A 13,520-nucleotide genomic window follows, 5' to 3' on the forward strand; every position below is an offset into this window, starting at 1 on the left:
ATCTTTTTAATTTGATATTCATTGTTTTAATTGTTATTTATCTTGTTTGTTTTTTTTTTCAAATTTCATCCTTCTTATATTTTTTTTCTAAAATTTTATCACCATTCTTTTGTTGTTTTTGTGAGTTTTTTTTTATATATTTTTTTAACATCTTCATCATTTAAAATTAAATTGATCTAGAGTTAAGTTTCTTAATTGAACCCAAATACATGATTTAACGAGATAGGTTTTTGAGATAAAACCTGGTTTAGAAGGTTCATCTGAATTTGTTTGATTTTTTTTAAATTGATGTTTTTTTTTTAGTTTTGCTTTGTTATTTTTTATAGTTTGCATTATATCAGGTTAACATTAAATTGTTTAATAATCCAGATAGATCTAGATCTATTTTTTTTTTGTTATTTTATTTATTATTGATATTTTTTTATATTATTTAAATTATTATTTGAATCAATAACCCGGGATTTGAATTTTTTTTTACATCAAAAAAGAATTTGCTCGGCCAGCATTGAAGCACTGGCAATAAATCTATTGTGTGTGGGTCTATATATGTATGTATATATATATATATATGTATGTATATTTATATGTATGTATGTATGTATGAATATCTCTCGTATTGGTATCCTTTCCGATTTTCCATAATAATATCCCTCCACCACGTCTCGATGAAAGAGAAAGAGGAAGAAGAATAGGGGTGACGTGTACAAGCGCAGCATATTAGGAGGGAGACTCCTGCTTGCTCTCTTTTGGACCTCCTCCTTTTTTGCTTTGCCAGCGGGTTTCCGTTGGAATTTCATCTCTTCCCCCTCCCTAAACATTTCAGAAAAGTAAAAAAATAAATAAAATATCGTGAGAAAGAGAGAGAAGAAAATAGAAGGAAAAAAGAAATCCCCTTCACCCCACCCCACAGGAGGCAACAAAGGACAAGAAAAAACTAAAGTCTCCCTCCGTTCCCTTCTTCACGCTTCTCTCTCCCTCGCTCCTCATTGTCTTCCCGTCACCTTTTCAAACATCTAAACAAGGCACATTATGTGATTTTGTGATTCCTGGACGATCAAGTGATGACTAACAACAAAAACACGGAATCTTCCAAGGTTTATTTGCAAAATGATTTCTTACTCTTGTTTTCCTTTTCTTTTAATTCACAACGTGATTCATAATGACGTAAATGCAGGGAGACGGCGGCCCCCCTCCTCCACCTCCACCTCCAGCACCAGGACAACTTGAAAATATGCGTTTTCACGGTGGCAATGTGGTAATTTCCCCCCCTTTCCCACGCTTTTATTTTTCTCAAGACCAAGATCATAATGATTGCTGATCAGGTAGCTTATCTAGATGATATCGATTTTTAGTTTTGGCTTCATGGATCGGAGTCTGTTGCTTCTTTTGTTCTCAAGTATAATAATCTATGTTGCAGATTTTCAAGAGCGGGCCGCTTTTTATTTCATCCAAAGGTGTGTGTTATATTTTTGGTTTTACGAATTTTCTCACGCTTAATTACAAATAGCAAGATATGCATGGAACGGAGACAAAAAATGTTGTTGACTTGTGTTCAATCGACTACAGTTTATGATGATATTCTTTTTTGTGATTTTAGTTTCATCCCAGTTGGAGCTGGCTTGTTTTTGGTTTTTATTTCGATTTTGTAGTTTTATCCTGCTATGCTATTGTACTGTCATAGAAAGAGATAATACACAGAGAGAGAAGATGGGGGTGCGAGTTCTTTAATCTAAAGAGGCATTTCCTAACATACTTGATTAGACACCGCAGATATTACTAAAGAGGCATTTCTTAACGTGCTTGATTAAACACTGCAGATATTATGTATACAGATAGTAACATTGTCACTTTTTTGAGGATCCAATCAAGAAAACCAAGCCTTTTCTTTTGAGAACAACTGTACCGTGAGCATTTGAATGTGCATTTCTGAGGATCTTTGTTCACTCTGGGGTTATATTTTTTAACCCTGTGTTGTACAGGAATTGGATGGACATCCTGGAAGAAAAGGTGGTTTATTCTAACAAGAACATCACTGGTTTTCTTCAGAAGCAATCCGGTTAGTAGTTTTGCATATGGTAGTTATTGCATCTTTTTAATTTGCCTTCTCATATGTTTTACTGGCAATGGTGGTAATTCTCATAATTATGGAAGTTTAGCCCCCACCCTTCCAGCATTGGTGCACTGTTTTTTTACCATGTAACCTTCACCACAGCATTTTTATTTTATCAGAGTGCTATTCCTCAGAAGGGGAGTGAAGTGAACCTGACCCTCGGTGGTATTGACCTCAACAATTCAGGCAGGTTGGCTTGCTTTTTCAAGTTAGACACTGTTAATCACGCACTCTTCTCATTGTTTTTCACAACTGGAAGTAGTTTACTAACTTCGTGTTTCTTTTGGAACTTCACAGTGTGGTTGTCAGAGCAGATAAAAAGCTCTTGACTGTTCTCTTTCCTGATGGCCGTGATGGACGGGCATTCACTCTCAAGGTGATGTTTTTTTTGCTTCTTTGTGATCCCTTTTGACATTGCTTTAGATAGCATTTCTGATATGTATTCACGTATAATCTCCTGAGGCTGCAAAAGAGTTAAGCCTAAGGGTATTCAATTGGCTTGAGCTTGATCTGGGTTGTAACTTGGCAAAGAACAAAGATCAAGCTTTCCAGCTTAGTGTCTAGCTTCGTTTGCATTTAATCATTCAGTTTTTTTCCACTATTTGATATGAGAACGCATCAAACTATTTCACCATACTTGATCTCAAGAACACAAGCAGTTCAATCAGTCATTTATGCAGGTCATAATTGTAACTTTATCAGATGACTCTAAGGTGACAAGGTCGCAATTTTAATGCCTTTCATAAGCTCTATCCATCCCACTAGTTCTTCATCCTATGCATCCTTATTTTTCCACAATGGATTTAACCTACATAGCTATTCTCAACTTGCAAATCCTATGGGGTTCAGTGAGAATTGGGTGTGCATTTTTGTGCTTTGTTTCTGTCTCTTCTTGCAATCTTGATTACATTTTTGTGGTTGCTTTGTGTTGCTGCCACAGGCTGAAACTTCTGAAGATTTATATGGATGGAAGACTGCTCTTGAGAATGCTCTGGCACAGGCACCAAGCACCTCTCTTGTGATGGGGCAAAATGGTATATTCCGAGATGATCAGGCTGATGGAGCTGATGGTTCTTTGGAACAGTGTCAGTATTCATCCTTTCTGGTTGACATCAGTGTACTTTGTGCTTATGTGGTGTGGTTTTTGCATCTAAATTTTTGTATAGCACAGAAAACATAATCACTAGCTGTTGCCTCGATGCATTTAGAAATTACAGTTTTCCTCAGCAACAGTATGATGGAACCACTGAAGATTAGATGGAAAAGGGTTAATGATGATTTCATGGCCCCTAGTTTTCAACTGTTTTTTTTTCTTATAAGAAGGAGAATTACTGGCCTGCATGCCATTTTCTTTAGGTTTTTTGTTCTTCCGTGACTTCTTGTTTGTTCTTATTTTCTTTTTTTGCGTCATGATTTGTGACGACCAAAAATATGTGAGATTTATAATATTTGGGGCTGGACTTTTTTTTATGAAATTCTGAACTTAAAAACTTTGTTTTTATTTTTCAGATCCTTAAGATATTGACATTTTTTTCCTGTAGTGAAGGATAAGCATCCTGTAAAATCTTTGGTCATTGGCAGACCGATTTTACTTGCTATAGAAGATGTTGATGGATCTCCATCTTTTCTGGAGAAGGCTTTAAGGTTTATAGAAGACCATGGTGGGTTTCCCTTTCCATTATGTTTGTTATTGCCTTTCCTTGTCCACATCTCTGGATTACTTCCTTTTCCTATTTCATCAATGGATTCCTTTATCTCGTGGTTGAGAGATAAAACTGGCAATACCTGGGACAGCATAGTTCTTGTTTTTTTCCTTCTCTGGTACACAAGGATATGATCGTTTATGTTATCAGTAGTGAATTAATTTGCATATGAATATGATCTAAAGATGTTTGTTTTGTCAGTAGTGAATTAACCATATGGATGTGATCTCAATGTGATATGGTACTATACCATAGTTCATAGTCTGCACCTTTTCCGTTGCAATTGTAGATAAAGAGTCTGAATATCATCTATACTTAATCCGATGCTTGCTTGTGGAGTGCTGTAATAGGGCCTTCAATAAGCTACGAGTACTATAATGAATGAGGGAAGTTCTGTGCTGTCTGGCTGGTTGAAACTTGCCCCTTTCAACTCTCATGCTCTGATTTTTGTTAGTGTCCTCTTATTAACAGTGTTTTCCCATCACATTTGATGGTGGTGGTACCAAATATGGAAAAAATATTTAACCTGCTTTGTAAGTTGCAAGTACTTTTCTTCTGGGTTATCTGCTTTTAAACTGTCTCAAAAAATATTCATGAATTGTTAGTTGTGGAGTGGGGAGTGACTAAAGACTACTTTCTTCTAGTGTTACAGGCTACTATGACTTTGAAATGTTTTTTTACCTCAGACCAATATAATATCTCTTCCCCCCCCTGTAACAAGGATCGATGCATTCATCCGTTTCACTTTTCATCTCGACCTGTTTACCTTCATGAATTTCACAAATAATTGTCTTCTTTATATAAACTTTGTTAATCTAACATTAGTATTAGAGTTTGGAAGACTTCTTTCTTTATTGGTTACTTATGTAATGATATATTTTTGTTTTTCCTCACTTGTCTGAACTTGATTGACTGAACGATTAACAGGAATAAAGGTGGAAGGCATCTTGCGGCAAGCTGCAGATGTTGATGATGTTGAGCATCGAATAAAAGAATATGAGCAGGGTAAGTTTATTCAGATATCCTTTGTCCTCAGTAAACCTGTACTTTTTGTTTATTAGTTTAAAATGCAGGTCCCATGGGTTGTGTCTTTTCTCATGTTTCACAATGCAGCCCAATCACACTTTAAAGCTCGGATATACATTTCATTGATTTAAGATTTAACAGTAGCTCAAGAAAATATAAGAATCAAAACCCTCTTTACTAATGAAGCAATATAGGCTAGGAAACCAGTTGCGTGGAAATGTCATGGAAATAATATGTTTTTATTTTTTTAGTTTCAAACTAATGCTTTTGGTGTGCCTTAGGAACAACTGAGTTCTCTCCGAAGGAGGATGCACATGTCATTGCTGATTGTGTCAAGGTATTTCTCTTTCCAGATGCAATATTAGTATTGATTCCTACAAATAACAAATTGTGCCAGCTGTCTTCATGTTTCTTTAATAAATATCGTCTCCCAACATTACAGTATTTCCTCCGAGAGTTGCCATCATCTCCAGTCCCCACATCATGCTGCAATGCACTGCTTGAAGCATGGCGTAAGTCTGTTCCTGGAGTATGTATTTCATTATCTTCATCTATTCCTGTTCTGCCTTATGTGTTACTTACAATATTTATGCTGAAAACTTGTCAAGTGCATTATGTATTTTTCAATGCCCAACCATTTTATTTCATATAAAATTTATCAGTCACAATCTTTACATCCAGTGATACAGTTTGGTTCACAAAAATTGTTTCTTTCATTACCAAATTTAGAGAGTTTTGGAAGACTTAAAAAGGTACCGTGACATTACTTGTCGGTTGAATTAAATGGAATACAGTACACGTGTAATGCATGTGCATATATATTCCAACTGTGTTCTTTCTAGTTATCAGCGCTATCTTCTTTATGTACATATTTGAGGTATGCGCATTGCATGTGTTGATTATTTAGTGTCCTTTACGTTTACACTTCATTAATCTGGTCATGCTTTTCTCGCAATTTGAATCCTTATGCTACCTCTGAAGGAGTTATATGCTTGGATGTTAAACATTGAGAATAATGGTGATTGGTTAGATGTAGTTTAAAATCTAGTAGAAGATTTATTTACTGCCTGTCATCAACAAACTGGTCTGCAGTAAGTTTTAGAAACAATTTTGTGGATTTATGGCTATGTTACTGACTTGGGTCAAAGATTGAGTCTCTTCCCAATCCCATGGTGTTTGTTGAGACATCCTGAGGATCTGTAGATATGCCGTGTCTGATGAAATTTGAAATTTTAGTGGGAATTATTCCGTGGAATTTTGCTCAATAATTTTCTTTTGTACCATAGTATTGAATTTTCAGTAGTCTGTGTTATTCAATTTATTAGTTATCTGATTTTCCATTATTGATGATTTTATAATGTTTAGGAACTGATCGTGGCAGTAGGGTAAATGCCATGCGGGTGGCAGTATGTGAAACGTTCCCAGAGCCAAACCGTCGATTATTGCAGAGGTAGATAAATTCTCTCATACTTTTGAGATGCATGTTGGAATTTGACACTCCGGAAAAGAATTATTGGGATTCCAGGATGTAACAAAATATAAATGATATTTGTAGACTGAACTTCATTTTTTAGTCTTGTAGATTTGGAGCATCAAACTATCTCGTTTGTGTTTTCTTTACCTATTTTCTTTCTGGATTGAGGCCTAGATGTTGCTCCTCCGCTCTGCATTTCTTGCATTGATTTTGAATCAGTTTGCTTCATTTTCTTTTTTATGTTCAGAATTCTTCTAATGATGCAAACTGTAGCTTCTCACAAAGCTGTAAACCGAATGAGCACTTCTGCTGTGGCTGCTTGTATGGCACCCTTACTTCTTCGTCCTCTTCTAGCCGGTGACTGTGAAATTGAATCCAATTTTAATGTGGGGGGCGATGGTTCCATTCAGCTTCTGAAAGCAGCAGCTGCAGCTAATCATGCACAAGCCATTGTTATAACATTATTGGAAGAGTATGAAAAAATATTCAGTGTAAGCTGCACGTCTCTGTTGTTGTTTAACTTGAGTAAGTTGAGTAACTTGAGTATGAATAAATTAGAAAGTTTTTCTTCCTAATCAGGTGTAGATTGGTTCTGACTAACTAATTATTAACTAGGTTTGAAACACTCTGTTTACTTTGGAGCCTAAAATGAATATGAAGTGAACACCTATCATTTGATGGATAACAAAAGTTAAGCTCAACAGTTTTTCTTTTACCAGTGTTTAAATTAGAAAGTTTTTCTTCCTAATCAGGTGTAGACTGGTTCTGACTAACTAAATATTAACTAGGTCTGAAACACTTTCTGTTTACTTTGGAGCCTAAAATGAACACGAAGTGAACAACAATCATTTGATGGATAACAAAAGTTAAGCTCAACAGTATTTTCATTTACTATTAATATTCCATAAGGCATAAAGGCCACTTAACAGCTTTGCAGTTTTAGTTACTGATGCCTTGGAATCTTTATCATCCCGACCTTTGGTTTTAGCAGAAATTACCCCTGAATTTCATTCTGTCTACTTGAGGAACAAGAAATACAAGAATAGCATAAAGCTTGGGATACGGGAACTTTATAGCTCAACAGAACAAGAAATGATAGGTCATAGAGGCTGTTGTTAAATGTTATTTGATGGTTATGTACATTTGAAGTTGAATGTCTTGGCCATTCTTTCCCCATGCTGTATTTTTTACTTCATTTGCTGCGAGTTTTTATTTTATGCTTGAATTTGCTTTGCGTCTGCAGGAAGGTTCCATGTCCCCAGGACTGTACTCTGATTCAGATGAATGTGGAAGCGAGGATGAGGAGGTAACTGATGATGATGAGTCTTATGTAGATGACGCAACAGAAGAATCTGATGTATATACAGACGCTGATAATGACAATGCATCAAGTGGAACCTGCACTCAGAGCGGTGACTCTTGCGAAGATGATCCATCTGACCATGAGGTGCATCCATTGGACTTTCTGACCTGCTTTTTTATACAAAGTGATGATCTTGTTTAAACCTAGCAATCATCAAACCTTATGCAAGACTATGGATATAAACCTCCTGCATTTGCAACTCTGGGCATCTTTTCAATGCTCTTGATGCATATTTGCTGCATCGAATCCTTATAATTTGAATATCTTGTTGTATTGTCATCTATGACTCCACTCATTATTGACTTAGTTTCCTTTTGTATTGTTTTTGGTTTGTGAATTGAAAGTTAAGAACAAGAACTATTCTTATTCTGTGTGCATTAAAGATGCAGGGCAGTGATGATCTTAGTTCTGGTTTCAAGTACCCTGAAGCTGAGGTAGACAATGATTTGAAAGTTGAACAAAAGTTGTCATCACATCCAGTTCAAGCTTCATTGCCTGATACACCAGATCAAAGCAACTACAGTTTGGCAATGCTGCCAGATAAGTCAGATGACCTGTCTGTTGATGTTTCTACTGAAACAAGTTTGGAGAATAAGATTGCTGATTATAATGCATCCCCAAATGCTAAAAAAACTACCACTATATCAAATGGACTTGTGCGCGGCAAGCGTCCAACTGTTTGGGGACGTACTGCTGTGAGTGCATGTTATCTAAATTTATGTGTTGGCTTGCCATTTCCTTCAGTAATGCTCCCCAAAATTTGATGTTTTGTGGCTAAATGATTTCTCTTGCGAAAGGGCATTTGACTTTCCACCATGAATTGTTGTCTCATCACAAAGAATGCTTTTTTGTGCAATATAAGCATTTCTAATCAAATTCTTTTTTCCTTTTGGCACGAATTCAGGCAAAGAAGAACCTTTCTATGGAATCCATTGATTACCCTATTGAGGAAGAGTAAGTATACATTTCCTCTAAATGAATCATGCTTCTGCTTTCACAAGCATTTTTCTCATGTATTTTTGGTAGCCTTCATGCATCTCTCTCTAATCAAACGTGTGGTCAGCATCCTTAGCACTACCACTGCAGTTGGACTTCTTTTCCATTTGTTCTACTCTTTGTAGAAGGGATGAATGCGGAATGTGTTAGACACAACTCTTTGTTAGTTTAGATGATGTAGTAGGGGCTAGATGCCCATGTATGTGGGTGTGTTTTAATATCCATGGTAGAAAAATATCTATCACGAGCGGGGCTTTCCACAGCCAGCTGTCACTTTCTGCAAGTCTGAGCTAAAAGAGTACAGTTACCATTGTATCTCAACTGGATCAAAAATATATCACCAAATTCTGAGGAAATAATTCTAATTAATGTAAAGTTCAGTTCTAGAAAAATATCTCGTATAAAAGTAAGGCTTTTTATAGCCAGTGGCCCCTTTGATATATCTGAACAAAATCAGAAAGTTAGCTGGATCAAATTGATGTCAACGAATTATGTGGAACTAACCTCTAATTGATATACTGGCTTACTATTCATCTGTGTTAGTAATTAGGAGAACTTTGGGTTTGAAGTAGAAGTTCCGTCTAGCACTAGAAAAATTGAATCCCAGTTTATTACCCTCATTCATCTCGAAGATTGATTGGAGTTCGGAATTCTTAGTGTTAGTGGCCTCATCACCATTGGGCGAGGATTTTGTCTACTCTGTTCAATCAGTTCTTATGCTGACTCTAATTTTGGTATATGGTGAAGATTAGAATGCCCTGCTATGATACTCTCTAGCTTAAATGCAGCTCTTCCTTCTCTTTTTTCTGTACTTAAATGGTAAAAGATATTATAGCACAAATATTTGTTACATAAATACACACAAGAAACAATGGTGAAACAGTTGTATCTAATCAGAACCTGTGCCATTGTTCTTAGTTGTGTGATTTGTGTAAAAATAATCCACGTGGTACAGTGCCACGGCACCCTACTTTTATTCTTTGAATTTTTTCTTTAGCCGGTTCAACTAGGTAATGCTTGGCAAAATTGCACTTTTATGCGTTGACAATATTAAGGCACGTCACATCTTTGTAATGTCTAGCTCCCATGATTTTTATTATGGCTGTAATATAGCACCATTAATAGAACAATCCATGCATCTTATTTAAATTAAATGATACAGAAACTTTCATAATAGCTTCTGGCATGTGATGTTACATTTTGCTTTTGGAAGTGACATAAAATCTTAGTTTTAGTGCCATGGACTGTTCTTTCTTATCTTCAGCCATGCTGATCATCTGACTTTTTGACTGTTTAGTGTTGAAATCCAGAAGCTGGAGGCAACTAAAATTGAGATGCAAAATATAATTTCTGAAGAGGTAGGGACTTAAATAATGCCTCTTGATGTCAGTATATGGAGATTTCTTTCTTTTTTCACTTTAATAATCTGCTGTATTTTCCTTCATAGGTCAAAGGTAATGCCATTTTGCAAGCCAACTTGGAAAAACAAACGAAGGTGTTTCACGAGTATCGTCTAGCTCTCCAGCAAGATGTATGTTCTATGGAGAAAATTTATTATCCTTTCTATTGTTATTTTGATTCTTCCTTTTTCCTCTGTTCCTCCCCTTTCAAGATGATTCTGTTGGGGGGGGGGGGGGTACTCAAGTCCTTTAGCATATGAAGGCATTAGGAAGTTTTGCAGGAGGAAGCTGTTTCTGAAACCTTTTCATTGGAGATGTCAAGATCGCCATAAAATGATCGCTGTTGCATGGTTTTTATTTTTTTTCTATTACAACATTGTGATGCGATGACTATGCCCGTGCCTTTTCTTTAATGTTGCAAAAGGTTATAGCTCGGAGAAACTCTCTGAACCCCCAGGAAAGAACCTCCAGGAAACTTTGTTCACTTTTCAGCATGGACGTGAATTCAAAGTCTATATACTCTAACAAATAAATGTAAGATCGTTTTAGACCACAAGAATGATCCGGAAATAGAAGCTGCTGCTTTGACTTTTCTATTATGTCTCTATTTTTTAAGAACCATGCTGCATACCACGAACGGTAATGACACAAATGGGTCACCAACAGACAGGAGGAGTAAAAAGTCATAAAGTTGCAGTTAATTACAACTATGACTTCGTGTCTGTTCATGACACATACATGCCATAATTTTTGTCAACTATTTCTTTATTCATTTTTCATTGCATGTAGATTACAATTCATAGCTGTTTCTGACTCAGTAAACTACAAATACTAGATTGATTGAAAGATTTCTGGGGTTCTTGAACTGAGGACTTTCATTGTATTTACAGGTAGCAAGACTACAGGAACAGCTGCAAAAGGAGAGAGAGAAGAGAAAATTTCTGGAAGCAGGACTTAACACTTCCAAGGGACCCTTGCAAGTTCCAGTCACAATTGATGAAAAAGTCGGCTCACCTCTTCTGTAACTAGTATAATTGGTCTTGATTGTTGCATTGAATTCTTAACTTTATTATCGTGCTACAGATGAAGGCAGAGCTTGAGGAAATAACTCAAGCAGAGGCAGATGTTGCCAATTTGAAGCAGAAGGTTGATGATCTACATGCGCAGCTTAATCAACAGTGTGATGAACGCTCTGGTTCTATGCATGGTTTGGGCAATCAGCCTATGAATGCTTCATTACATAAGGCGAAAGGGTAATTTTATTTTCCATACCTCACATCTGATAAGTATTTAGACATTTTAGCCACCAACATTTGTATACAAAGCCTCATTGGTGCTTCAAATTGATAGATGAAGTATAGAAGAAGCCATCATTTAAAAGAAAAGCCTTTTCCATTTCCTCTTCTTTTTAAAAATTTTTTTGAAGAGGATTGGACAGACAGCAAATGATTTGTGCATGTGATAAAAAGAAACTAAAGAAAGGCATGCTTGTACGCGGGTGTGGGTGTGGTGCTGTTGTTAATATTGCCTTCTTGCAGGAATGGTGAAGAGAAGGATGCTGAAGCTACTGCTTCTTCACAATTTGGACGTTCTGCAAGCAAGGTATGCACTTGCAGCAGATGGCTAGACCTATCTTATGAGCTTCACTTTGGCCCGTTAAATCTGTCCATCCCAGCCCCTTGAATATCAATAAAATGCTGCTTGCTTGAACATCTCTTATACTTCTTTCTTTCTAGTCTCATGTATAAATGTAGAGGTCAATTTGTCTCTCCAAGTTAGGAATAGATAGACAAAATTATAAAATTACCGAGTTTACCTTTAAAGCCACTAGGAACCGATACGTGCCATTACATTAATGCCTCTCTTTTTTTCCAAGTTTGCCCCTGTTTCTTGGCTTAATTTTCTGAAACTATAATGGCAAATTTCTTCAGCTGTTACAGAATCCTGATTAAGTTATGTATGGCAGCCGAAACCTTTTTTTTTAAGATTGGGATGAGATTTAATAGATTGTGAGAAAATCTATAGTGGGAGCTTCTCAGGATGCCTAATCAACATGTTGACCTTCAGCTCTTCCAATTTATTCTCTTTGATAACATGGATTAAGTCAACTATGGAGGGTTCCTTATGGCAGGATACGTGTATGGATGGAGCTGAAACCCAGCAGCTGGATTCAAAACATTGTGGCAACTCCAGACCCATTTCTTCAACCAATTCCAAGAGGTCTGGTGCAAGGAGTGAGGTAGGCCGTTAAGCTTTCTAATTGTGCATGGGTACTCTATGCCAAATCAAATTATTGTCTGTGTTGGGTCTGGGTCGGATGGGTAAATATGCCTAGGAAGTAAACATTCTTTGATTTCTGTGGGAACATATGAAAGTAATTGCTTATTTCAAGGCCTAAAGCATTTTATTTCATAAAAGTAAACAGTATCAGATATATTCATGCCACTTGCCACAACTGTGCCCAATAGGGAATGAATTCCACCACTTCTGCATTGACAAGGTTGACAACCCGGCTCAACTTTCTGAAGGAGCGGCGTAGCCAGATTGCGAATGAACTCCAGAATATGGACAAGGGCCGAGGTTCAGATCTAAAACTCGAGAAGGGCCGAGGTTCAGAAATATATTCGGTTCAAAATCTAGAAAAAGGTAAAGGATTGGAATGTCTGGGAGAAGAAGAGGGAAAACCACTTCAGAATTCTGAAAAATCTACAACATCAGATAGTCAATCACTGCAGGACCTAGATGGTGGACAATATTCAGAAGATCGGCATCTGCGAAGTTTGGAAAGAGGAAAATCTGATGGCCATGTATCCTATAATGCAGGCAGAGGTAAACCTCTGGTGGCTCCAAGGATTAATTCGAGATGATACATGGACTATAATTTTGTGTCGAGGGGACATAGCTTATGTCCTCAACAATTTGTTTGAGACAGGTATTAGTGATGAGTAATTAGAGAGTCTTACGGGATGACAGAGCTGCAAGGTTGATATATGCCCTTGTCGAGACGCTCAAAGTTATGACTTCGCCATAAGTCCATGATGTATACATATAATAACAATTTCCTTGATGTAAGAACTGTCTGTAATTTAGTTATTGAGTTTTGCTGGTTCAGAGATGATTCAGTAGGGGCAGTTTGGTGTTTTTATAAATTTTGAAAGAAAAAAAAAAGGTTAAAATTAATATATTTTTTTATGTTTACCAGTAGTTGATAGTCTTAATCGTTTGTATTGTCAAATGTAATTTTTTATATGGTTGGAATCACTGGGCCTTTTGCTGTTGACCTGGGAAAGCCAAAAGAGGAGCTAAAAATTAAAAAAATATATATATAGCATATGTTTCTTTGATTTTAAATCTCTAGTGGAAGAGTCAAATCCTACATATTTATTAAAAGAGCTAAAATATTAAAATATATTATTTCTTAAATTAGTTGTTAAAATGATTTTTTTTA

At 36.4% G+C, this 13,520-nt stretch overlaps 1 protein-coding gene across 5 annotated transcripts; it reads left to right on the top strand.

Moving 5' to 3' along the window:
• Positions 1 to 630: 630 nt before the first annotated feature.
• On the top strand, positions 631 to 13,190 carry LOC7461814 (rho GTPase-activating protein REN1). Of its 5 annotated transcripts, none has more exons than XM_024594091.2 (24): positions 631 to 1,094; positions 1,175 to 1,255; positions 1,418 to 1,454; positions 1,980 to 2,056; positions 2,230 to 2,300; positions 2,408 to 2,486; positions 3,051 to 3,195; positions 3,652 to 3,771; positions 4,741 to 4,818; positions 5,121 to 5,176; positions 5,282 to 5,351; positions 6,205 to 6,289; positions 6,561 to 6,804; positions 7,557 to 7,760; positions 8,060 to 8,371; positions 8,581 to 8,630; positions 9,970 to 10,030; positions 10,120 to 10,203; positions 10,963 to 11,076; positions 11,156 to 11,325; positions 11,611 to 11,674; positions 12,204 to 12,311; positions 12,573 to 12,652; positions 12,683 to 12,830. In XM_024594091.2, exons 1-23 carry the CDS (start codon positions 1,062 to 1,064, stop codon positions 12,609 to 12,611), a joined length of 2,382 nt encoding a protein of 793 aa, XP_024449859.2. In that variant the 5' UTR covers positions 631 to 1,061; the 3' UTR covers positions 12,612 to 12,652; positions 12,683 to 12,830. The 5 variants fall into 5 exon arrangements, with proteins under 5 accessions (XP_024449859.2, XP_024449858.2, XP_024449857.2 ...); XM_024594089.2 differs by having other exon boundaries at positions 639 to 1,094; positions 12,541 to 12,652; positions 12,683 to 13,190; XM_024594090.2 differs by having other exon boundaries at positions 12,573 to 12,753.
• Positions 13,191 to 13,520: the final 330 nt, after the last annotated feature.

This window comes from Populus trichocarpa, chromosome 2 (genome assembly GCF_000002775.5).
Source record: "Populus trichocarpa isolate Nisqually-1 chromosome 2, P.trichocarpa_v4.1, whole genome shotgun sequence".
Taxonomy (NCBI): Eukaryota; Viridiplantae; Streptophyta; class Magnoliopsida; order Malpighiales; family Salicaceae; genus Populus; species Populus trichocarpa.

Coding starts and splice junctions, on each gene's coding strand:
- LOC7461814 (XM_002301052.4), top strand. CDS start 1,062: ATGACTAACAACAAAAACACGGAATCTTCCAAG. Junction 5,352..6,204: donor TGCACTGCTTGAAGCATGGC/GTAAGTCTGTTC, acceptor TATAATGTTTAG/GAACTGATCGTGGCAGTAGG. Junction 10,204..10,962: donor GTCTAGCTCTCCAGCAAGAT/GTATGTTCTATG, acceptor TTGTATTTACAG/GTAGCAAGACTACAGGAACA.